The sequence below is a fragment of the Chiloscyllium plagiosum genome, unplaced genomic scaffold, assembly GCF_037043375.1.
Source record: "Chiloscyllium plagiosum isolate Xiang-an unplaced genomic scaffold, Cpla_swu_hap1 HiC_scaffold_15, whole genome shotgun sequence".
NCBI classification, from domain to species: Eukaryota; Metazoa; Chordata; class Chondrichthyes; order Orectolobiformes; family Hemiscylliidae; genus Chiloscyllium; species Chiloscyllium plagiosum.
The window spans coordinates 38664568-38689323 of NW_028270153.1; the positions used below are offsets into that span (position 1 = coordinate 38664568).

The window sequence follows — 24756 nt, forward strand, 5'->3', positions numbered from 1 at the left end:
ATACAACTGGATGGCAGTTCTAGAGTGTACTGAAAAATTGAAAAGATGTAACATTTGGCTGTGAAATGGATACCTGAGTTTTGGTTGCTGAATTGACAACAATTCAAATTTAACCAAACACTTTAAATTATGCGTAGGATACTAAAACCCAATTGTTCTGCCAACATTGAACCAATGAGACCATTGATGTTGAGGGGTATAAAAATGCGGTCATTTTGAAAATTGATCAGACAGCAACTGCCATATAGAGAGAAACTACTGGAGAGCTAATTGCCCATCTAACATCTTGCTCTCAAAGAAACTAGAAAACACTATCTATCAAAAGGTACCTTTTCATGCGAAACATACAGCAAAAAGAAAGATGACCTGGGGGATCAGTAGCAGGAAAATTGATGACAGCAGAGAAGACTGACGCTGTGTGATTTTGAGTTTAAGCTAATGTAATTTTAAAAAGTGTCTTATTGGAACAGCATATTGTTATAGAGTTGGAGTCAGAGAGTAAGCAGTTAAGAGAAGGGGGGCTAAGATCTGTGAATAGTTTTTTTGTTTATTGTTCACTTTTAGAATAAGAAAATAGATTGATGGCTATTTTCTTTATAGAGTGGTATTTAGGCATTCTCTGTTACTCATATTTTAACAGATTATGAGGGGAGGGGAGCTTTTCTGGGTGTTTGGTTTAATTAACAGAAAAGGTTTGCTTCCATATCATTACAATACCCTTGTGAAATGTCAAGAAAGACTATCGTCTTTGAGACTTCAAGATTTTTTTTTCCCCCTCACTATGTCAAACAGCCTCTCAATCAAAGCAGTCCAACTAAATTCTGAAGAAGGGTCACTGGATCTGAAATGTTAACTACAATTTCTCTCCACAGATGTTGCCAGACCTGCTGAGTTTTTCTAGCAGCTTCTGTTTTGTTTCCAACTAAGTATTTTATTGATTCTCACTGATAGCTTGATTTTCATGATTAAAAAGCAGGGAATTAAAAATTCAGACCATGACATTTAAATAGGTATCATCCACATTTCAAAAACATTTAAATCTACTCCATCAATTAATTACTTCCATATTCCCTTGGACTGGCCAAAATGGAGTCTGTTTGAATTCAATTATTTTAAATGGGTCTGCTACACACAAATTTTCTGCCTGTGTGAATCACACCCTGCTTCTTCCTGATAAAAATGGGATCTGTCAGAAATGGCATTGGGACTTCCGCATTTAGGTTTACCTGATCTGTTTTAAAAGGTCCAAACAGTCTTTCTTACTCTGCCAAGATCCAGCCCTTTGAAATCAGACAGTTTAATTAAGCATTAATAAATAGAGTATTTACTTATTGCTCAGTATAAAATTGCCTTGATTTGGATGGTTGAATTTAGACAAATAGTGTTTAAAATGGAAACACCCAATTTCCTTTGCAAGAACTTCAAATATACTCAAAAATGAAACTGAAAATATTGAACACTGAAACCCACATTTATTGACAGTTAATTTAAAACAGTAGCAAAATATCAAATTGCAGTCTTTAAATATATACAAAATTCACAAAGATACAGAAATAACAAAACCAACCTCTCACGTGAGATGCATGTACATAACAGATTGTTACCAGTAAGGTATTTGTAGTGTAGCCTTTATTCTTGATAACATACCACAGAAAGGAAAGTAACATCCCACTGCCTGGAAACTGAAGTTCAGCAAAGTCTATCTGAAAGAGGGATGATGTAACATTTGGGGTAGACACAATTCGTTTGAATTAAGACTTTATATCCAAGGCTTAAACTAAAATGGACCTGCTACATATTTCAAACATGTGCTATTTTACTTACTACTCTTAAGCTTTTTTTAAAAAAAACTTACCAAATAGAAGTAGATATGAACATATTCTTTGAGTAATTTTGCCTAGCTTAACTAGTTAAAAAAAGCTGGTGTAAAAAAACGTGGTCCTCGTTTTTGGTTTAGTGGTAGATTCAGTCACATATTTAATGGAAGATCTCCTGTGTATTTTTGAACTAAATTACATCAATTGTCCATTTCTATTCAGTTAATATTCAGCAAGCTGCAACATACTGTACTACAATTTGAAGTTTTCAATGTGTTGAGTCTTTATTTTCACAGTTTAAATTCTCCAAATAAAACTGGCCAGCCCTTTACAATATATTATACCACTAAACACAGTAGGTGGCAGTAATAAGTAGTTTAAATTTCAGTGTCTCCATGAAATTATGAGTTCCTCATCAAAGGCAAGATCGTGGAATTTTAGGCTCTGTTCCTTCTCCGTTGTCCCAGGACCTCCTCCGTTATACGGGTGACACTCTCTGAGATTCCTTGGCTTCTTTGCAGCTGTACAACCACTTAATGACCCTGGCATTGCGCTCAATGATGGAGATGCCATATGGGATGCGCTCGTTCGCCCTCTCCTCAATCACATTGCTGTATTGGGAACGGTTGTACTCAGAGCTGAGGTTGCTGGCGCTGTACAGTTTCAGGGATACGATATCAGAGCTGGCTCGGGCCAAGCACTCCCCTATCTCCATCCTCTCCAGTTCCTCTGGGTCCAGGCCGCAGTAGTTGAAGAATCGCTCCAAGTTGGCACTAACCCGGGAATAGCGGTCGCTCAGGTCCGACTTGGAGCGGTGCAGGGAGAGCTGTGACCAAGCAGCCGCTTCGGGGTAGGCTTTCCTCGGCGAGCCCCTGGAGCTGGTGGTGGAGGAAAGCCTGGACCTGACCACGGAGGGACACGGTGCCCTGCAGCCGGCCCTGCTGACATTGGGGCGGACATCCACCCTCCTGACGGCTGCATTGTGAGGCGGCACCAGCACGCTGCTGGAGTGCAGCTCAGCCGCCAGCCTCTCCCCGGGCTCGGGGGCTCCGCACCGCTGCAGCTTACCCGGGCTACACTCGCTGGCCCGTTCCGCCGGATCGGGCTGGCTCCCTGGCGCGTTTGGACTCTCATAAATGAGGTTTCTCAGAGTCTCCAAATTGAGGGCTCCCCTCCAATCTGCGTTCTCGGTCCTGCGGAGCCCAGCACTCGGAGCTTTCCTGGGACTGTGAAAGTTCCTCCTCATGGCAGGGGACAGCACCGGCTCACTCGCTTTCACTGGCTCCTGGCGAGTATTCGCGACTTTTTGGCTCTTCACGTATTTTAATTTATCAGCTTCCAGCCGCTCTACCGCGCTCGGCTTCTTGTTGCTGCTCTCCATCTGCTTTCGAAAATAATCAGGTCCCTTGTTCAGAATGCGGAAAGGCATCGCCGAGGTGAAGGTGGGAGGTCCAGACACTTGTTTCAGCATTATCACTTTCGGTAACCAGAGACTGGGGCTCAGTATTCACAATGTGTTCAGAGTTATTGGAGTTATCAGGGTCGGTCTCCCATGCAGTACGGGCTGTAAGCAGCAGTGAAAAATCCCAATGTAATTTCACCAGGTCGAATCCCTGGCAGGATTTCCCAGGTTTATCTTACTTCCTGTTTACACAGTCTTGTGAACGTCTCCACTATTCTGAAAGACAATGAAAAATAAGATGAACTTTAAATTTCCGAACCACCCCCCCAAAGTCCCAACCATTGGCTGAGCCAAATCCGTTTTAACTTTACACTAACTCCATCGAACCTGCGCCTTTTGATCACATTGTCCTGCTGTAACCGAGTCAATGTCACAGATTTCTCGATAAGTATACTTCATGTAATAACCTGTTCCACGACTTAAAGTGTTAAATGTCTAAACCTGTCAGCAGTTACAGAGGACCTCTAACTGATTCAGTGCAGCTTAAACTAGCCCGAGGCTGCTTTTCCCCAAGCCGAGGAGTAGATCCCCCAGGAAGTTGGCCAATACTCACCAGGCATACGGAGTGACTGAAAATAAGCAGGAGCAGGGAGGTCAGTGAGCAGCCCTTTGTAACACTGACAGGGCAGTTACTTTGGCAATACAAGCCCCGATGGAAAATTGGCAGAACGAAGTAACGAGGTGGCAAAAGTGCTCATACATTATCCACGCAGACCCCGTTTCTGATATGAAAACAAATTCTGACTGCAATACTTTCCACTGAGAACCTTCACCCGACACAGCTGAAGAAATCTCCAGGGGTTTCCCAGTGAAAGACAGAGGCGAGAAAATAAACACATTTGCAGGCCAATTAACGCAAAAGAAAGAACTTATATTGTTAAAGAGTTCACAACCTCAGAATGTTCTAAAGCACTTTACGACCAATGAAATAGCTTTTTGAAGTACAGAGTCTGTGGTAATGTAGGAAGCACCTCACTGAATTTGCACCAAGACAAATAACCAGATAATTAATTTACTGATGGTAATGGAGTAGCAGATACCAGGCAGGTTAACTCGCCAAACCACCCTGTAGTTTTTCCAAAATTGGAAAATTTAACAGATATCCAGGAGGATAGATAGGGCCTTAGTTTAGTGTGTCATCCAACAGATGGCATCTTTGACAGTGTCCTGTTTCTTACAGAGAGTGGGTTTAAAAAAATCAACTGTGGGGTGAGGCTGCCATCATTAATCTTGAGAAGGCATTTTGTCTGAATCAAAAGAATCCATGTCATCAACGTTTAGGCATTGGAGATATTGGGTCAATGAAGGATTCAAAACATTGCACTGTTCACTTCTTCTCGAAACATAAATCAGTTGGATTCTCCTCCGCAGAGAAGGATCAATTTATCACAAGTGTACCATCATAATCAGATGTTGTTCATGCCCTACCTCCACATGACTATTGTGCTTTTTCTTTCTGCTGTTGACAAATGAGGGGCATGGGATTGGGCAGGGCAGAGGCAGTGGCTGTGCCCCTGGAGACTTTCCCTCCTGTTGGTTTACTGGTTGCATCCCAGGATACTGTGTGGTTGATGAAAGCTGGCCCCAAGTTCTCTCAATGTAAGCTGAGGGCCTTATTGCTCTCCGATTACAGAATTTGTGCCTTTTACAGATTAACTTTGCTACAATTTTTTTTACAAAAACATAATTGTTCTAAGTCAGTATGCATTTTTAACTGAACTGAAACTGTACTCATTGTATTGAGGTCAGCCAGGTGGACCTTAGAATATGAATTGCCTGATTGCAGCTGTTAATCTGAAAGAGATAAACAGGAGTGTCAGAGGTTCTGCTCACTCTGAGAGATGGCTCTGAGGGAGTTGGATCAGTGTCAAGGACACTCCTGTTGTATCAGGGAGGGGACTGACTCTGTGCTGGCTGGGTTACAGTCAGTGTGTTACTTTTGCTGTTGGTTTCTGCTTTTTTTTGGGTGGGTGGGGGGGGAGAGAAACCTGATTCTTGAACTGGCTGAATTATTTGGCCAGTTTGTTAACTGGTATTTCTTTAATGAGAACTGATTTCTAAACTCCTGATGCACACAATGTGTTTCAGGTGTGACTTGGTTCTCATTAAAGGATTATTGTTTCACTGGCTGGTTACAGTCTGTGTGTTAGTCTTTTTTCTTTTTACTTTTGAGAAAAGGACAATGTTAATTTTGTGGTAGGGCTTAGCCCTTGGACTCTAGTTTCCTTTGTTTTTTGTATGTGTCTTCACTGTTTTTGGTGTTTGGACTGAGCCCTTGTGGAAGACATACATTTTACCAGAGGAGCTGTTCCTGTGGGGAGGCCTAGCCCTGGGACTGGGCCTCTGAAGATTGAACACCTGTGTGTGTGCTGGGAGGTGAGCACTTGCTGTATCCTGGAGTTTGGGAGAAGACTTTTCCTTCGGGAATGGACCAAACCCCTGTGAGTTAACTGCACCTGTACAATGTACAGTGTTCCTGTGAGTGGGCCTGGTTTTCCAAGGCTGGGCCAGGACTCCATGGAGACTGAACGCCTACATGCTGTGCATTTGCTGCCTTTGAGAGTGGACTCTGCAATTTGGAGTGGACTCCACTTCTGACAATGCATGCTGTAAACTGGGGTGGACTCTGTTCCTGCGAATGGACTCTATATTTTTGAAGGCATTATATCTGGACTCTGTGTGTACCAAAAAGGACTCTGTGTGTTTTTTGATAATTAACTGATGTTTGTTGGGTCTATCACTTGCACTGTCTTGTGTGTCCCTGGGTCTGGCAGGCCTTACTGTGAGCTGGGGAGCTCATGGGTCATCCTGAAAGCTGTCATCCCGAGAGCCGGAGGGTGGGTAGGCCATCCTGATGCCAGTTGCCCCGAGAGCCAGAAGGTGGGTAGGCCGTTCTGAGCGTTGTCATCCCGAGAAGGGGTGATCAGGACGGGCTGTCCTAGAGGCGGTCAGAAGGTGTGCCAGAGCAGCCGAGAGTCAGAAGGCGTGTAGGGGCAGGCTGAGATCTGGAAAGCTTGTGGGCTACCCTGCACGCTGTCGTCCCAGGGGAAGGGAACGGGCTGTCCTAGAGGTGGCCGTAAGGTGTGTTTGGGTAGCCCACTGGCCGGATGACGCATCGGGATGGGTGAGAGCCCAATGGTATGTAGGGGCAAACTGAGAGCCAGAAGGCGGGTAGCCGACCTCAGCGCTGTCACCCCGGGCAGGTACAGGGAGGGCTGTCCTAGAAGTGGTCAAAAGGTGCTGAGGATGGTTAGTGAAGGCGGGTAGGCCATCCTGACCGTTGTCACCCCGGGTGGGTACCGGGGCGGGCTGCCCCAGAGGTGGTTGAAAGGTGTCAGGGCGGACCGAGAACTGGAAGGGGCATGGGGTGGACCGAGTGGTTGGAAGGTGGGAGGGTCGGGGGCTTGCTGGGTCTGTATTGTCTGCATTTTCCTATATAACTGGATTGTTTCATGTACAAATGTCATGAAATGAAACTGGGATTTGAGGTTTGTCCTCATTTCCCGGTAAACTGGTTGAACGGTAGGGTTTGGGGCCTGGCTTTGCTGCTCCTCTCCCTTGTAAAATTGCTGTTGTATACAGCTGTAAATGTTGACTGTTTTTCTGTAAACTCTTTTGTAACTGTTTAATAAAATTAAAAAAAACAGGAGTGTCAGAGGTTCTGCTCACTCTGAGAGATGGCTCTGAGGGAGCTGGATCAGTGTCAAGGACCCTCCTGTTGTGTCAGGGAGGGGACTGACTCTGTGCTGGCTGGGTTATAGTCAGTGTGTTACTGTTGCTGTTGGTTTCTGCTTTTTTTTGTGGGGGGGCGGGAAAACCTGATTCCTGAACTGGCTGAATTATTAAACTGTATTGTTTAATAAAATAATAAAAAAAGGAGTGTCAGAGGTTCTTTGTGAGATGGTTCTGAGGGAGCTGGATCAGTATCAGGGACTCTCCATTAGTATCAGGGACTCTCCATTAGTGTCAGGGAGGGGTGTGTACTAAAGCTGTTGGTTTGTGTTTTTGGGGAATCTGATTCCTAAACTGGCTGAACCATATAGTCAGTTTGTCAACTGGTATTTTTATTATCTTTAAAAAATTACTTTCTTTCTCTTTTCCCCCCACACTATCGCCGAATAGCAGTAGTGCTGGTATTCCTTTTTATTGAGGACTGACTTCTAAACTGGCTGATTTGAACTGTCAATGTGTTACAAGTGTAATTCAGCTCTCATTAAGGAACTGTTGTTTCAGTCATAGAGGCATACAGTACCTTCAGCCCACCTTATCCATACCAATGAGGTTTCCAAAACTGAACTAGTCCCATATGCCTGCATTTGGTCCATATCCTTCTAAATCTTTCCCATCTATATACCTGTCCAAATGCCTTTAAAATGTTGTAATTGTACTAACCTCTAACAATTTATCTGGCAGTTTCTTCCATATGCACACCCAACCTGTGTGAAAAAGCTCCCCCTCGGGTACCTTTTTTAAATTTTTCCCTCTCATCTGAAACCTATGACCTCTAATTCCCCTACCCTGAAAAGACATTTGCTATTCACGTTATCGCTGTCCTTATGATTTTATAAACCTGTATAACCCCTCAGCCTCTACTTACAACTCAAACCCTCCAGTCTTGGAAACATGCTTGTAAATTTGTTTTGCATCCTTTCCAATTTAATAACATTCTTTCTGTAGCATGGCAACAAGAATTGTACACACCACTTTAAATGTGGCCTTACCAATGCCTTGTACAGTTGTAATGTGACCTCCCAACTCCTGTACTCAGTTTCGCTGGCTGGTTACAGTTTGTGTGTTACTCTTTCACTAGGAGAAAAGGACTATGTTGATTTTGTGGCAGGGTTTAGCCCTTGCATTCTGGTTTTTGTTGTTTTTCTGAATGTGTTTTCTCTTTTTTGGTGTTTAGACTGGAGTCCCTGTGAGAAAAAAATACATCTTTCCAGATGAGCTGGTCCTATATGGGTAGGCCTGGTCCTTTATGGGTGACTAGGCCTCTGTAAAGACTGAACACCTGTGTTTGTGCTGGGAGGTGAGCAACTGCTGCTTTCAGACAGGGACTCTGCCTTCATACTGGAAACCGAATGGTGAGGATTGTCAATTGTTAATGTACGTGGGTTTTGTAACCGTGTTTGAGTGCAGGCTAGAGTGGGCTAGTCAGTAAGTGGGCCGGTCGGGAACTGGAGGATCGATGACTGGCCTGGAGTGAAAGCAGGCTGGGGAGGCATCTGTTACTACACAGGGTGGCTGGGGGCGAGGCAGCCGATAGCGTGCTCTTGGAAAGCTGGTCAGGGGAGAGTCAGCTAGTACGCGGGCTGGCTGGGGGCCAGAGGATCGATGACCAGCCTGGAGGAAAGCAGGCCGAGAGGAGCCTGTCAGTACGCAGGGCAGGCGGTGCCAGGAAGCCGATAGCAGCCCATCGGAAGGCCGACTGGGAGACGACCAGTCAGTATGCAGGGATACTGGGAGCCAGACTGCCAATGGCTGGTCCATAGGAATGCTGGCCAGGGGAAAGGATCTGTCAGTATGTGGGCCAGCTGGGTGCTGGAAGGAAAGCAGGTCAGGATTGGCTGGTTAGTATGTGGGGTGACCAGGAGCCAGTGGCAGGCGACTGTGCCAGAAGAAAGTGGGCTGGGGAAGGTCAGTCAGTACGCAGGGTGGCTGGAGACTGGAAGGCCAATAACCAGCTCGTAAGGAAGTGGCCTGGGGTAGTCCGGTCAGTACGCGATGTGATTGGGAGCTAGGTGGTCGACGACCAGCCTGGAGGAAAGCAAACCTGAGGAGGGTCGGTCAGTACACAGGGCAGCCAGGGACCAGAAGGCCAATCGCTGTTCTCCAGGAAGGCTAGCCAAGGATGGTCTGATTAGTATGTAGTGTGAGCTGGTGTTAGTTGTCTTTCCTTTAAGCTGTATTGGGTCTGTGTTCTATGCACTCTCTCATTTGATTATACTGTCTTGTCTGTGTTTGTTAGTTATCTTTGACTGAAAGTGGAACTTGAGGGTTGTCCTCATCTCCCTGAAAACTGGTTGAATGATGGGGTTTGGCTTTGCTGCTCTTTCCCCTGTATATAGTGTTTTTTTTTGTGAACTGCTGCTTTGTTTATGAACTGTTTAATAAAATAAGCAGGAGGTTTTGTCACTCAGAGCTGGCTCTGAGGGAGCAGGGTCAGCAGAAAGGACTCTCCATTTGTCAGGGAGGAGACTGACTCTGAGCAGGCTGGTCACACAGCCAATGTGTACTGCTGCTGTTGGTTTGTTTTTTGGGGACAACCTGATTCCTGAACTGGCTGACCTACACAGTCGGTTTGTTAACTGGCATTCCTTTTTAACTGAGGACTGATTTCTAAACTGCCTGATGTACAGTTGTGTATTTCAGTTCTCATTAGGGACCTGTTTCATTAGCTGGTTACAGCCTGTGTGTTCACTCTTTTCCTTTGAGAAAAGGATTATGCTGATTTTTGTGGCAGGGCTTAACCCCTGAACTTTGGTTTTCTTTCTCTTTTTTTTTTGCACGTTTTCACTTTTGGTGTTTGGGCTGGACCCCTGTGAGAGAGTGCACCTTTCCAGATGAGCTGTTCTTGTGGGTATGCCTGGCCCTTTGTCAGTTGACAAGACCTCTGTAAAGACTGAACACGTGTGTGTGTGTGCGCACGCTGGGAGGTGAGCATTTGCTGCATCCTGGACTTTGCCTTTGGGAGTTGACTCTGCCTTTGGGAGTGGACCAAACCCCTATGAGTTGACTACACCTTTACAATGTACTGAATTCCTGTGAGTGGGCCTGGTTCTGTTGATAAACCAGGCCTCTATGGTGTCTGAACACCTGTCTCTGTGTGTGTGTGCGCTGTGGGGTGTGTATTTGCTGCCTTCAGGAGTGGCCTCTGCATACCGGAGTGGACTCTGCCTTTGGTTGTGGACTCTCTTTGACAATGCATTCTGCATCCTGGAGTGGACTCAATTCCTGGGAATGGACTCTGCATTTAAGAGAACTGTTTATGATAACTGACTCTGGAACAGAAAGGACTCTGTTTGTTGGTAATTGACTGTCTTGTTGCTTGTTGGGTTTATCACCTGTGTCCCTGGGTCTAGCAGGGCTCACTGAGCTGGAAGACTCATTGCTCATCCTGAAAGCTGTCACCCTGACAGCCAGAAGGTGGGTAGGCCGTCCTGTAAACCAGAAGGTGAGTAGGCTGTTCGGAGTGCTGTCATCCCAAGAAGGGGTAATCGGGATGGGCTGTCCTAGAGGTGGCTGGAAGGTGTCAGAGTGGCTGAGAGCCAAAACGTACGTTAGGACAGGCTGATATCCGGAAGGCTTGTGGGCTTCCATACATCCATTGTCCCAGGGAGAGGGTTGGGCTTTTCTAGTGGTGGCTGGAAAGTGGTCATGGCAGTCCACAGGTTGGATGGTGCATTGGGACGGGTGAGAGCCAGATGGTGTGTAGGGGTGGACTGAGCCGGAAGGCAGGTAGGCCTTCCTCAGTGCTGTCACCCCATGTAGGTACCGGGGTGGACTGTCCAAGAGGTGGTCGGAAGGTGTGAGAGGGCAGCTAGGGAAGTCGGAACGTGGGTAGGCCGTCCTGATCACTGTTGTCTGTGGGGGGGAGGAGGAAGGGGAGATTGGGGAAGTAGAACAAGCTGTCCTATGGGTGGTCTGAAAGGGCGTGGGGTAGACTGAGAGCTGGAAGTGGCATGGGATGGAGTGCCTTTGAGTGGCCGGAAGGTGGGAGGGACAGGTGGGTTGCCGGGATGTCTGTGCTATATGCACTTTTATTGTTCAGTTTATCGGACTGTCTGTGATTGTGTCTACTGTTATAAAATAAGGTGGGATTTGAGGTTTGTTCTTTGTTTCCCTGTGAAAGGGTTGTATGGTGGAGTTTGGAATCTGGCTTTGCCGCCACTTTCCCCTGAAAATTGCTGTTTCTTGTAAACTGCTGTTCATTGTTAACTGGTTTTGTAATTTGTACTGGTTAATAAAATAAAAATATAAATTGGAAAAAAAACAGTAGTGAAATGTTCTGTTCACTGAGAGCTCAAGTGTTAAGGACTCTCTATACGTAAATAAAAAGTGACTTGGTGATGGGGTACTGGTCTTTAGTGGCGACTAGAGTGGGGTTAATGATGCAACCATGCAAAGCTGCCTAACTGAAGCCCAAATGGACTTCAAACTGGCACTACATCTGGCTTTATCATGGGAAAATGTGGCAAGTGGAGCATATGAGTTGTTAGGTATTCAAATGGAAGTGGACACTTGCCATGCTGGCTGAGCTTGGGAAACACCACTGGGAAGCATAGCTTCACTCGGGACATATAGAGTCATCGAATTGAACAGCATGGAAACAGGCCTTCAGTCCAACTCGTCCACGCAGACCAGATATCCTAAATTAAACTCATCTCATTTGCCAGCATTTGGCCCATATTCCTCTGAACCATTCCTATTCATACACTTAGAATGAACTCTGATGGCCAGAGATACTTGAAACTAAATGGCAGAGGCAGTCAGCTGTGTAAATTTACTGCTTGTTATTTTGCCTCCCATGTGGTAAAATAACAAGCTGTCTCTTCCTCCTTTTTAAAAAGTGCTGTTGTTTTGATCTCTGCTTTGGAACTTGAGAAAAAATGTTAAAGCTTATAAAACAGTAATTGTTCCAGAAATGAGAATCTGCTCAAATTGAAAATACCTCAACAGTAGCTCTCACAGCCACATTTTTTTCCCCTGTTTTCCATGTTGGGTTATCCAGAATCCTTATTTGACTCTGAACAGAGAATGTTTGGTCAGCCCACAACAAAACTCCAAAACTAAACCAAGCCTTGGCGAAACAATTAAAGCTTTCTTCATGATCCAGACCAGCAAGTCATTGTAGTTGCCGCCGATATGCAGACTCAAGACAGCAAAAGAATCCCCACTAGACCTAAATGGAGTAAGAGAACTCAGGCTGATATCCAGGTGAGTGCACACCCTGGAAGGTTCGCATACATCTGGTTTGGAACAGTCAATTTGCTTAGCAACATCCAAATCAGAACCAAAATAAATATCTGGTTAAACGTTCACCTGGCGGTCGATACTGGTGTAGCTGTTACTGTGATCACAGAACCAGTTTTTAACAAACTGGACTCCAACCTTTGCACAAGATCTCAGCTAGTCTGAGAGTCTATATTGGGAAACCTTTACAGATTAAGTGCATGACATTGATTCCAGTCTCTAACAAGAAGCACTGATTGCATTAAAAAAGGCTTGGGCCTGAGCTAGAAGGGGCAAAACTGGTTGAGGAAAGATTCAACTAGATTGGCGCAACATGTTTGATTAGAAAACGGCTGCCCGAGTGAATTCCTAATTAAAAATCGTGAAGTTAATCAGGAAGGTCTAGGGATATCATAGAAGCCAAGGCCATCTTGCATTTTGACCAGGAACAATTCCATGATTCTGCAGGACCTGTGCAAAGCTATTTCCCTAACAGGCAAAAGTAAAGGCTGGAAAGTGAAGGAATCGTCAAATCAGTCTAGTTTGCGGAATAGGCAGCACTGGCCATTCCGAATGTGAAGCCCAATAGATCAATTCATCTTTGTAGGGACTTTAAGCCCTAATGATGAAGGGCTTATACCTGAAACTTTGACTCTTCTGCTCCTTGGATGCTGCCTGACCTGCCGTGCTTTTCTAGTACCACACTCAACTCTGATCTCCAGCATTTGCAGTCCTCACTTTCTACTAGGGATTTTAAACAAATGGTAAACCACTTAACAGCTGGATAAATATCCAATACCTTGCATTGAGGATTTATACTCAAAGCAGGCAGTTCGTTGTCCGTAACAATGCTGGACATGAGCCATGTGTACTTGCAATTGCAGTTAGATGAAGATTCCCAGAATTGTGCTAGAATTAATACCCATCAAGGTTTGTACCGATGTGAGACTACCATTTATGGTATCGTTAGCATGTGCAATTTTTCAGTGGGCTATGAAGAACATTTTACAAGATCTACACCGAGTCGCCATTTACCTAGATGTGCTAATAACAGGGAAGACCAATGAGGTGTACTCAAAGAACTTGCACATTATCCTTGAACATTTCTCCCTAGCGATTGTATGCCTTAGGGAAAAATGGGTGTTCCAGGCACCCCAAGTGACCTACTTGGGCTACAAAGTCGACAAGACTGGGTTGAAAGATAAAGCAAGGGTGATCAAATGTGCCTGGCTCCCAAGCCTGCACCAGAGCTTCGCTGTTTCCTTGGGCTGGTGAATTATTACAGCAAGCTCACACCTAACCTGGCCTCCAGCCAGGCACTTTTCTATGAACTCTTAAAGGGTCAGCCTTGGAAATGGTCACATAGCCAAAGCATACTTTGCAGGGAAGTGAAAAAACAGCTATCGTTATCTCAGGTGTTCGCACACAATGATTCCAAGTGAGATTTGGTATTGACAGGTGATGCCACTCTGTACTGTATCAGGGTAGTATGAGCTCAAAGGTGGCCCAATGAAGAGGAACACCCAGTAGCATATGCATCCAGGACTTTGGCTAATGCAAAGCATAAATACGCCCAGATAGAGAAGGAAGGTTTGGTGGTCTTATTTGGAGTTATAATATGGTCACAGTATAGGATGTCATATTACAGGGAGAAGAGACTCTGCACCAGGTTAAATCTGATCTCCCCAGACCTGGCTAGGAGGGTGAAATGACATCAGAAACACCAACACCTGACACAAGACTCCACTAAATGAGAGAGACAGGGGATGAAGTTAGGTGTAGAAAACATGGGAATATCCTGCATTTGTAAGACGCATGGTCAACGTGAGGTCAGCTCCAGTGAAGGTCCTGAACAAGCACATAGACCATATGAAAGCTGCAAACTCAAACAGTGCAGGAGCAAAACATGCCAGCTCTTCCACTGCCTTTCCAACTATTCTAGAACCTGTGGGTTCTCCCTTTTCTGTCAAGCTTTGGAGATACCTTTGAATCTGAGGGGGACATGGCAGATGCCTTTGCTGTCTGAAGAGGAGAATAAATTTCGTCCAAGGTGCTCCGGATACAAGAGGTGAGCTACTGTGTGTTACGTGCTGTTCCAGGAGGTGCTACAAAAAAAAGTAAAATGTCTATGTCCTTGGACTCAGATTGTAATGAAGTCTGCCAGGTGCACCTCACAGAATATGAGTTCCCTGACTTGGGCTGTTGATCTGGTCCAGAGAGTCCTGGTTGACAGATATAAACAGAAGAATCAGTTCTGTTCAAACCGAGCTGGCTTTGAGGAAGCTGGATCAGTGTCAAGGGCTCTCTACGGGTAAAAGAAGGGTGACTTGGTGATGGGATACTGTTATTTCAGAAATCATTTAGCATCGGTATGAAGACTTGTTTACCAAATTTCCTTCAAAGAAATTGGTGGTACATTAATAAATTAATGTCAAACCTAAAATGTTTCTTTTTATTATTAGCTTTGCATGTCCTTGCAAAATCAAAATGATTTTAGACTGGAGCACATACTGAATGTACCAGAACACTCTTCTATACCTTTAAAGTCACATTATGTATATGCTAGGTGCTATGGAAATGGGCAAGTCAGGACAAAACCAATTAGTTGCAGTCAGCTGAAATTAAATAATGATCCCTAATGAAACATTCAACAAAAGAAACCTAGAATCTCTGCCCAATGTAAGACTTACAATAACAAGTGTGATGATATGAATATTGCAGTCTTTCAATAAGAGACAAATAGAAAGAGAGACAATGGCAAAGGTATAAAGTCAAAGAGACAACAAACAGACTACTGTCCCCCACCCCCAACGTCGATCCCACCCTGACAGTGCTGCAGAATCCAAGATTATGAAATATAGCCCTCAGGAGAATGAATCAATTTAAGTAATTGAATTGAGTTCTTGCACATTGCTATTTTATATATCCTTGGTTTAATTTGAAGTGATATTTTGGGTTTTCCTACTTCATTGCTTAGTTGAACAGAGAAATCCACGGCCACTTGATTTCAGATTAGAAAGCAGGTAAATTTAGTATATATACTAAAAATTAAGTACATATATTTAAAGTGAGACAAGCAAGCACATAAAACAATACTTTCACTCTGTCTTGGTACATATAATAATAAAATCAAATCAAAAATTAGGCAATTATAGTTCTAATAACCAATGACAATATAAACCAATGACGTTTTAAAAAGAATTTAGCTGGATTTAGGGTCTTTAGGGTAGTAGTTCTGTAGCGTTACCAAAAAAACCCCTTGCATTTAAATAATAACTTTTACTTTCTCCAAACTTTGTAAAGCCAAATAAATATGTTTAAGGTGTAGACAATTTGCATACAGGAATTAAATCAATGATGCAGCTTGGGTGTTGGTTGACAGATAAATATTGGCCAGGTCACTAAGGGACCACCTCCACTTACTTTCAAATAATGTTACAGAATCTTTTATGTCCACAGAATCTTTTATGTCCACATAAGGTGGCCTTACAGGCACCTGAAAAACAGGACCTCTGACATTAGTGCAGTATTGGGTAAGTACAGCAATGTGCTAGGCTAAATCTTATGTTCAAACCTATGGAATGGGACTCAAACTCGTAACCTTCTGATTTAGCAGCAAGAGTACGGATTCCCTGATCCAAAACTGACAGCTTAATGAAAAACAACAATCATGAATTAGACAGGTCAATATATCCTCCATATACCCTCCACTTCTTTGAGGATACTATGGAAGAAAATCACTGAGTTTCTCAGGGATATTCCTCACCCAACCATCTTAGTCAATTTCGCTCATGACCTTCTGTTCCTGACCTTAAGATAGCAGGACTGTTTATTGATTCTTCTAGTGCTCAACCCCATCTACAACATTTCCAATACAAAGCAAGTCATAAGAGTCTACAGCAGGACTTGCATAACATCTATGTTTGGAAAGAGAAGTGGCAGGTAACATCCATGTCAGAAAAGTGATTAAATGATTATTGTGAACATGGGAAGTTAATCACCTTGAAATTGCTGTGATCCCTGTTTATGGTACCACCAGACAAGACAGAGTCCTAGATGAAATGGCTTGATAAATCATGCTTTTTTCCCTAATTTTAGTTGATATGTTGGTCATACTCAGCTGCAGAGTTTCTTTAGTAAACAGGTGCATTACAAAAAGTAAAAACAAGAATAAGAAAAAAAAACAATCTAAAAATAGAACAAAGTTTAGAAGCTCTCAAACTGCACATCAAAACAAAGACTCACCTTATTTCCTGACATCATTCTTTACAGAGAAAAAATCTGGAGAAATTACTTCTGTCAAACCTTTAAATTCAACTTAACCAATTCTCCCTAGTTCTCTCCAGTATGCTGTGAAATCTTCTTACATGAATACTCACAAATTAGAGCTTAGATTTTCTCAGCTTCTGATGGCCTGCAGATTACTAACCAATCTCTCATGGTTTGCAAGGCGTACAAACTTAACATTTATACTGAGGTAACTGTGCTTTTCCTGAACTAAACTATATTCCTTTCTCGGAGGAAAACTGTACTTCCTTCCAACTCCAGTCAGGTCTCCTCCAAACTGCCTAAAATTTTTGAATTCAGGGTTTTGTCAGTGTCTTGATTATCTTGAACCAAAAACAAGCTTCCATGCTTATCCCACCTGTCAATAAACCATCACAATAAAAACAATCTCCCATTAAAATGTCACATGGATTGACTGTCTGCAGATTGTGTACTTGTTTGAGCAAAATTGAATGTATCTGCAAATACCATTCGGCAAATGCAAATTCACCCTATAGACTTGTGAGTGAATGGCTGATAGCCAAGTTTGATACCCATGAGGATGGCCTCATCCAGAACCTTGGTTCATGTCACACTACAGGTGACCCCACCACACTATATACTCACACATCCACCCTAGATTCACATTGATGCACACGCCTCTCACAGGCTTACACTATGTCACACTCACACACTTTAGCAAGCATGCACACACTCTTTCTCTCCCTCACATGCATGCACACACATATGTCAATGGCTGAATTTGCATTTGCTGAATTGTATTTGCAGATACATTCTATTTTGCTCAAAAAAAAACACAATCTGCAGGCAGTCAATCCATGTGACATTTCATAACTTCTTACCTTGGAAATAGAACCAGTCTGACTCAAGATTGGAATACAGACAGACTCTAACCTCATGCTTTAATGCATCGTCTGAGCCAAGATGTCACTTTTTTCTAAAATCTTACGTTATCACGAGAATGTGATTTAAAAGTAGTTTGGGAATTTACATATTAATGAATTGAAACCTGCAATCCATTCTAAAGCAAATCTAGGTTTATTCCATATATCATACCAGTTGCATGACACTATGATCTTGTGCTATAAATTCAGTATCTTATGATCCTATCCCACTAGCTACCTGAAGAAGCAGCACTCCCGAAAGCTAGTATTTCCAGATAAACCCATTGGACTATAACCTGTTGAGTGATATTCTAGTTTTAAAGTTATCTTTTTTACTGTGAACTTTAGGTTAGATTACATTACATTACAGTGTGGAAACAGGCCCTTCGGCCCAACAAGTCCACACCGACCCGCCGAAGCGCAACCCACCCATACCCCTACATTTACCCTTACCTAACACTACGGGCAATTTAGCATAGCCAATTCACCTGACATGCACATCTTGGACTGTGGGAGGAAACCGGAGCAACCGGAGGAAACCTACATAGACATGGGGAGAACGTGCAAACTCCACACAGTCAGTAGCCTGAGGCGGGAATTGAACCCGAGTCTCCGGCGCTGTGAAGCAGCAGTGCTAACCACTGTGCCACCGTGCCACCCACAAACTTATCTATCAGAGGATAGTTATTTTTGATTCAACCTACAAATGGCTTTAACTATTAGAAATACCTTCATTAAACCCTGACACATTAGGGAATTTGAGCCTAACCTCTCCAATTTGTCTTCATAATTCAGACTAATCCAATTTACATATTACTGTTCTCAGTTAGACCAATTAAACATTTTTAGAATCTAAAACAGGTCATGCAATTAATCTGACATGATTTCATTGCTTCAAATCAATCCTAACAATGGCATTTCATAAACTATTGAGGAAAAAAATAGTTGATTCGGAAAGGGAATAAGTTAATGACTGTACCTTCAGTTTGAGGATCGATCATGAAACAAACGTAGAAGTTGCGAACATGCAAGATATCTGTGATCCTCGAATCAAGTGAGCACAAGGTAAAAACAAAAGATCATGAAAGAGAAGAGATAAAGTAATCCTGCACTGAACATAAATTCTAAATTCTGTCTCAATAAAAAGACAATTATTACTTTGATGAAACAGTATGTTATGACATAACTGTAATGAATGTAACAAAGTCAGCCAGGTGGACCTCATAGCTTAGGAGTTCCATGATTTGGGTTGTTAATCTGTTCCAATCAGGGAGCACTGGGTGACAGCTAAGAGCAGGAGTATCTTGTGTCTTTCACTGTGTCTCACAGATGTACACACACAACATGGGTGTTGGGAAAAAAAATAAGCACTACCGCAGTTAGGCGGTAGTGTGGGGGATAAAAAAGAAAAGAAAAAAAATAAACAGGAGTGTTAGAGGTTCTGTTCGCTCTGAGAGCTGGCTTTGAGGGAGCCTGACCAATGTCAAGTACTATGCATACGTAAATAAAGGGTGACTGGGTGATGGGATACCAGCCTCTGTGGAGTTATTTTAAATTAGAGCGATAAATGCCAGACTTAAAATGTAATTTAGAATATTGAAGCCATGTTGCTCTGGATGTACACAGTAATTTCTTCTTATTCTTTTGTAAGATGTGAGCATTGTCAGTGCTTACTGTACGTCAAAAAAAAGAGCAGGAGTATCTTGTGTCTTTCACTGTGTCCCACACCTGCACACACACAACATGGGTGCTGGGGGAAAAATAAGCACTACCGCAGTTAGGCGGTAGTGTGTGGGTAAATGGGAAAAAAAAAAGAGCAGGAGTATCAGACATTCTGTTCACTCAAATTTAGCTCTCAGGGAGCTGGGTCAGCATCAAGGACTCTCTATGTGTAAATAATGGGCAACTTGGTGGGATACCAGCCTCTGGAGTTATTTCAATAAGTTAGCAAATTCATTCTTATTTAAATACTATTATTCAAATAATACATATTCCAATTAATTTTCTTCAAACAGCTGTAAACTAAGTTTCTAATATCACAGTCACTTATTTCAGGTGCAGCCTGATCCAGTAATGCCTTAGTTCACTGTTACACTACAACATACAAAATGTTTATTTGCAGACGAGGTAAAATGTTATACTATGCTCACACCACATCAGTAAAATCAATAATATTTTCATTGATTCACAGGTCCTCAATGGAGTGTGAGATCAGGGAATTCATTTTAATGTTTTATCTATTTCATGAGTATATTTTAAAAGTACACAAATATGAATTGCAAAAAGCCAAAGAATGGACATTTTGTTCAATCCTAAATCTAGGTATACATGTTACTAGTGAGGGCTCTTGTCGAGCAGTGGTAATGTCCCTAGCTCTGGGCCAGAAGGCTTGAATTCAGGTACACCTGCTCCAGTTGTATGCCCTAACATATCTGAACAGATTGATTAAAAATATCTGCATATTGTAAGGTGCCAATTGTCATAACTGAGTGCATGCATATTTGCAATAAATTCCTCAGTCATATCAAATAGGACATTCACTGAGTCCTTTGAGAAAATGAACTATTTTGTATGCATCAGGAATGAGGAATGTATGAAACATTTTCACAAAGTGTGTTGTGAAAGTATTTATGCAAAGACTCAGGCCCATTTATTTAAAGGTAAAACAGCAGCCCTCATAAATGCATTGATTAAGGACATAGACAAGAGTCGACATAATTGGGTGCAGTAGGGTTCACAAAACATACAGCAGCTTGCTGCTAGTCCATTTTCCAAAAAGACTCACTCACTCGCCCTGCATCAGCATGAGACCACCATCCACCACATCCCTGACCTGCCCTACAAATAAGCTGAACTGTTCCAGAAATCATACAATTTTCAGACTTTTAAAACTGGTGAGCTGCAGTGGAGAAGTCGGTAATTATAAATGTGATGTTCAAAAATGAAAATAGTTCTGTTATAGTTAACAGGCAGAGCACGAAATTAACAAAAGTTAAACATTCCATTCATTTATGATCTTTGAGGTAACAATTCATTTTAATTAATATCTAATAGTTCATGAACACATACAGCAACTCCTTCATTGTTTTAGCTACTTTTTCAAAGAAATTTTATACAATACAATTCACTTCCATCTTGTGATCCAGATAAGTTAACCATGCAGTATTTCCTTTTGCTGCATACACTTAAATTCTAATATCTTATTTTATACATTTTAGGTCTCCATACAGGCATTTGCAATATTTTTCCTTTAGTATAATTTACTTTAGTTCAAAGAATCTCTCCAGTATGGAAGTGGGCCAATCAGCCCTTCGAGTCCACTCTGACCCTCTGAAGAGCATCCCAGCCAGCCCCTATCCTATCCCTGTTATCCTTGCATTTCCCATGACTAATCTACCTAACCTACAAATTCCCAGACACCATGGCCAGTCCACCTAACCAGCACATGTTAGGACTGTGGGAGGAAACTAAAGCACCTGAAGGAAATCCATGCAGACATGGGAAGAATATGCAAACGCCATACAGACAGTCACCCAAGGGTGGCATCAAAGCTAGGTCCCTTACTCAGAGTTTAGAGAAAATATAAACAATAAAAAAGGAATGGTTTCTTCTGTAAAAATAAAGCTCATTCAAATAATGGGCAACAGTGCTAACCACTGAGCCACAATGCAAGTACAAAATCTACAACCTTAAATATTATCTCCCTCTACCATTGGCATACAATGGCAGCTGTCTGAATGATCTACAATATACATTGCAGCAATTCACCAAGCTTTCTTTAACAAAGCCTTTCAAATTCCTTACTTCTACCCTAAAAGGACAAGGACATGGAGCACCACTACTTCCAAGTCCCCTGCTGGCACACCACCCTTACTTAGAACAATATCACCATTCTTACATTGATCATTGGTCAAAATCCTGGAACTCCTTTTTTTAAAACAGCATCAGGGCTTATCTGCACCACATGGACTGCAGCTTAGTGTTCACCCCCAATTACTCAACAAGTATTAGGAACGGGCTAAATGTTGTTGTGTGTAACATGTATTCTTGGGATGTACACATTATTAAAAAGTATGCAGTTCTATAACCCTATTCCTTTCAATTTCCATGCAAAGGCTTTACAAGAAGACTGATCAAAAAGATAAGAACTCACTGGATCCAGAGCAATTTGGTAAATTGGATCAAAAATTGGCTTACTGACAGGAGGCCAAGGGTAATTGACTCATAGAAATGTACAGCACAGAAACAGACCCTTCGGTCTGATTCATCCATGTCGATCAAATCTAGTCCCGTTTGTCAGCACTTGGCCCATATCTCTGTAAACCCTTCCTATTCATAGACCCATCCAGATGCCTTTTAAACGTTGCAATTGTACCAGCCTCCACCACTTTCTCTGGCAGCTCATTCCATACACGCACCACCCTCTGCATTGTTTTGTACCTAGAAGCATGTGTCCAGAGGCATACTGCAGGATCAGTTGCTGGGTCCCTTGTTTTTTGTAGTGTACATAAATGATCTATACTTGAATATAGAAGGTTAGAACAGTAGATTTGCAGATTGCAAACTCGTGTGGTAAATAGCGAGGAAGGATACCTTGCACTATGAGACAATATAGAAGGGCAGATCAGATGAGCAAAACACTGGCAGGTGGTGGTTTAATCCTGAAAGCAGGAGACAACAGCTTTGCTTCACTTGGAGGTCGCCACTGATTATGTTACCTAGCCAGGTAATGAAACGTCTGGATATCAAACCTACAGCTCAACGAGCAAACCTACACCCTAAACCTTAATCCTGATAATTGTGAAGGGTGACATTTTGGTGGGAGTAACAAGCAGAGGAGTACATGATGAATGGTAGGACCAAAGGTTGTACTGAGGTTCCTCCGTGTGTATGTATAGATCCTTGAAGGCAACAGAACAAGTTATTGGGTGGTTGAGGAGGCACATGGGGTACTTGCCTTTATTAGTCAAGACATTGAAGTGTAGGGAGAATATGATGGGAGCTGTACAAAACACTTATTAGGCCACTGCTTGAGTACTGTGTGCAGTTCCAATAGCCACACTACAGTGAAGGTATAACTGATCTGAAGAACCTACTGGGGAGATTCACCAGGATCGTCATGGGCTGGAGCAATTCAGCGACAAAGAGAGAGATTACACAGACTGGGGTTAGAGCAAAGGAGGCTGAGGGGAGACCTGATTGAAGTCTACAAAATTATGAGAGGCACAGATAGATAGGAAGGAATGTTTATCCTTAGTTGGGAGGGGATGGTCATTAACTGGGGACATTGGTGTAAGGTAAAAGGGGTAGAAGGTTTAGCAGCAGTTTAAAAGGAAAACGTTTGGGGGTTCTGGAAATCACTACCTGAAAGGATGGTGGAGGCAGGAACTACATTTAAGAAGTGTTTAGATAGATACTTGTCAATCAAAAGCCTCTGGGTCAAGTGTTGGAAAATGGGATTTGAGTAGCTAGATGCTTGATGACCAACATGGAAGCAAAGTAATACTCTATTATTAGAAGTTCATTTATAGAATGAAATTCCAGTAAAGAACTTGGAATAGACCTGTTTTGAAACTTGATGGGTCTAAGGCTTTGTTTTAAATGGCAAATGAAAGTGTCCAGCACAAACTGCCTTTTAAAAGATAAATTGAAATGTTCTTACAAGGGCTGGGAGGGAAACATAAGACAAAGTCTGAATTTATAATGTCTTTTATGATCTATGGACACACTAAATTCATTTTACAGTCAATTAAATAAATGTTGCTTTAACTTATAGCAACTTAAGATAAAACTACTACAGTCCTACCAGACCAAATGTCTGCTCTCATTTAACCTGAGGATCACCATGAGACTCCTTCATGGTAACCTCAGCTGGAACAGGAATTGAACTATTATGGTTGGCACCACTCTGCATCAAAAACTGGCAGTCCAGCTGACAGCTAACGGACTCCTTTCTGTTCTAGCATGAAGAGTAGGGAAGCCAATTTACACACTAACATCCCATACACTGCAAAGGGATAACCAACAAAAATTGCTACACAATTGCCAAAAGGATTGTCAGGTCTTATTGGCCGAAAACACATTGGAAGGAGTCAACCTTGGTTTAGTGTTTTATCGAAAGACCGTACTTCCAACAATGTGGCTCTCCCCCAGTAGTGTGCAGTACTGAAGTGCCAGACTGGATTATGTGTACGAAGCCCCTAGATTTCGTTACTCTTCACTGAAGAACTAGCCATTTAGATCAACTTTACTTGCGCGAGCAGCCGTCTGAGGGAAATATTGTATCTGCGCAGTGGATACAGTGAAATTCCGAATGCATTTCTAAAGAAGGCGTTTTTCGATCGCCATACATCCAATACACGGAAGCAAACGGCCTGACTGAGAGCAGTCGGGATGGTTATTCTTGCAGTTAAATAGCCTCACTGTTCCCTTCAACAACAAAAAAAGCCTCCCACACAAACGGTCCGTAAATAGGCTCCTATACTCATTGTCCATAAATAATCTCTTATACAGAAAGGGTACGATCTGAGTGTGAAACCAAAGGGCCTGTGGATACACCCTATTCACTTTCCACATGATATTACTCGTGGTAGAACTGATCAGAAAAAAAAAGAGAAATACAAATTCAGCATAAAATTAAACACTTGTTTGTTGTAAAAGTTTTATTTTGAATCGTTAACTTACCTTTCGTACTGGAATATAAAGCTATCAAACACGAAAAAAAAACCTTATATACGTAACTTACCTGCAAAAAGAGACTCCTCTTCTTCAGGGCTACGGAGTCTGTGATCGTGGAGATGATTGTACAACTTAAGCCGAGGGATCTCTGTGGTAAATCTGAAAGTGTAAACTCCAGATTGCCTCACCCTCACCAATCACTTATTCAGCCTGCCACCTTGTCTGGACTGGTTTCATTTGCACCCGTTTGACAAAGAACTCATTTCCTGTAATTCTGTGGGCGGGGCAGCAACCCAATACAACATTAACTCTTTCAAGCTCACATCCTTACAGCCTTCAAGGTTTGACTATGCAGTGTTAAACAATAGCAAGAGAGTTACATTGGGACTTTACATTTTCCCCAGTAAAGCCTAGATACTCCAAAGAGAAAGGAAATGCATTGTCGATGGTGTGAGTGTTACACGTTGGGATTGAGCGACATTACATCCCACGGTGAGGAACCCAAAAGCTCTAACCTCTTTAGCTTCTCATCCGCTCCTTCTACGTTATTCTGATTTTCCCTCATTCAGTTCATCCATCAGAGCTTTACAAGGCTGATTTCCTTTGTGCACTGAATCAGCGTTTGATGCAATCTTCCCTGTCACCTCCACCCACACAGCCCTCCGCCTTGTTCCCA

General features: G+C 42.7%; 1 protein-coding gene across 3 annotated transcripts; it reads right to left on the reverse strand.

Annotated features, from left to right (window-relative positions):
* Nucleotides 1-1450: 1450 nt before the first annotated feature.
* Nucleotides 1451-24310, reverse strand: LOC122560103 (protein FAM110B-like). Of its 3 annotated transcripts, none has more exons than XM_043710337.2 (3): nt 24148-24310; nt 18382-18438; nt 1451-3495 (listed from the first exon to the last, which is right to left on the reverse strand). In XM_043710337.2, the coding sequence occupies exon 3, from the start codon at nt 3286-3288 to the stop codon at nt 2296-2298; it is 993 nt and encodes a 330-aa protein (XP_043566272.1). In that variant the 5' UTR covers nt 3289-3495; nt 18382-18438; nt 24148-24310; the 3' UTR covers nt 1451-2295. The 3 variants fall into 3 exon arrangements, with proteins under 3 accessions (XP_043566272.1, XP_043566273.1, XP_043566274.1); XM_043710338.2 differs by having other exon boundaries at nt 18382-18446; XM_043710339.2 differs by lacking the exon at nt 18382-18438.
* Nucleotides 24311-24756: the final 446 nt, after the last annotated feature.

What these genes read in the sequence shown, in the direction of transcription:
- LOC122560103 (XM_043710339.2), bottom strand. Translation starts at nt 3,288, where the DNA reads ATGCTGAAACAAGTGTCTGGACCTCCCACCTTCACCTCGGCGATGCCT.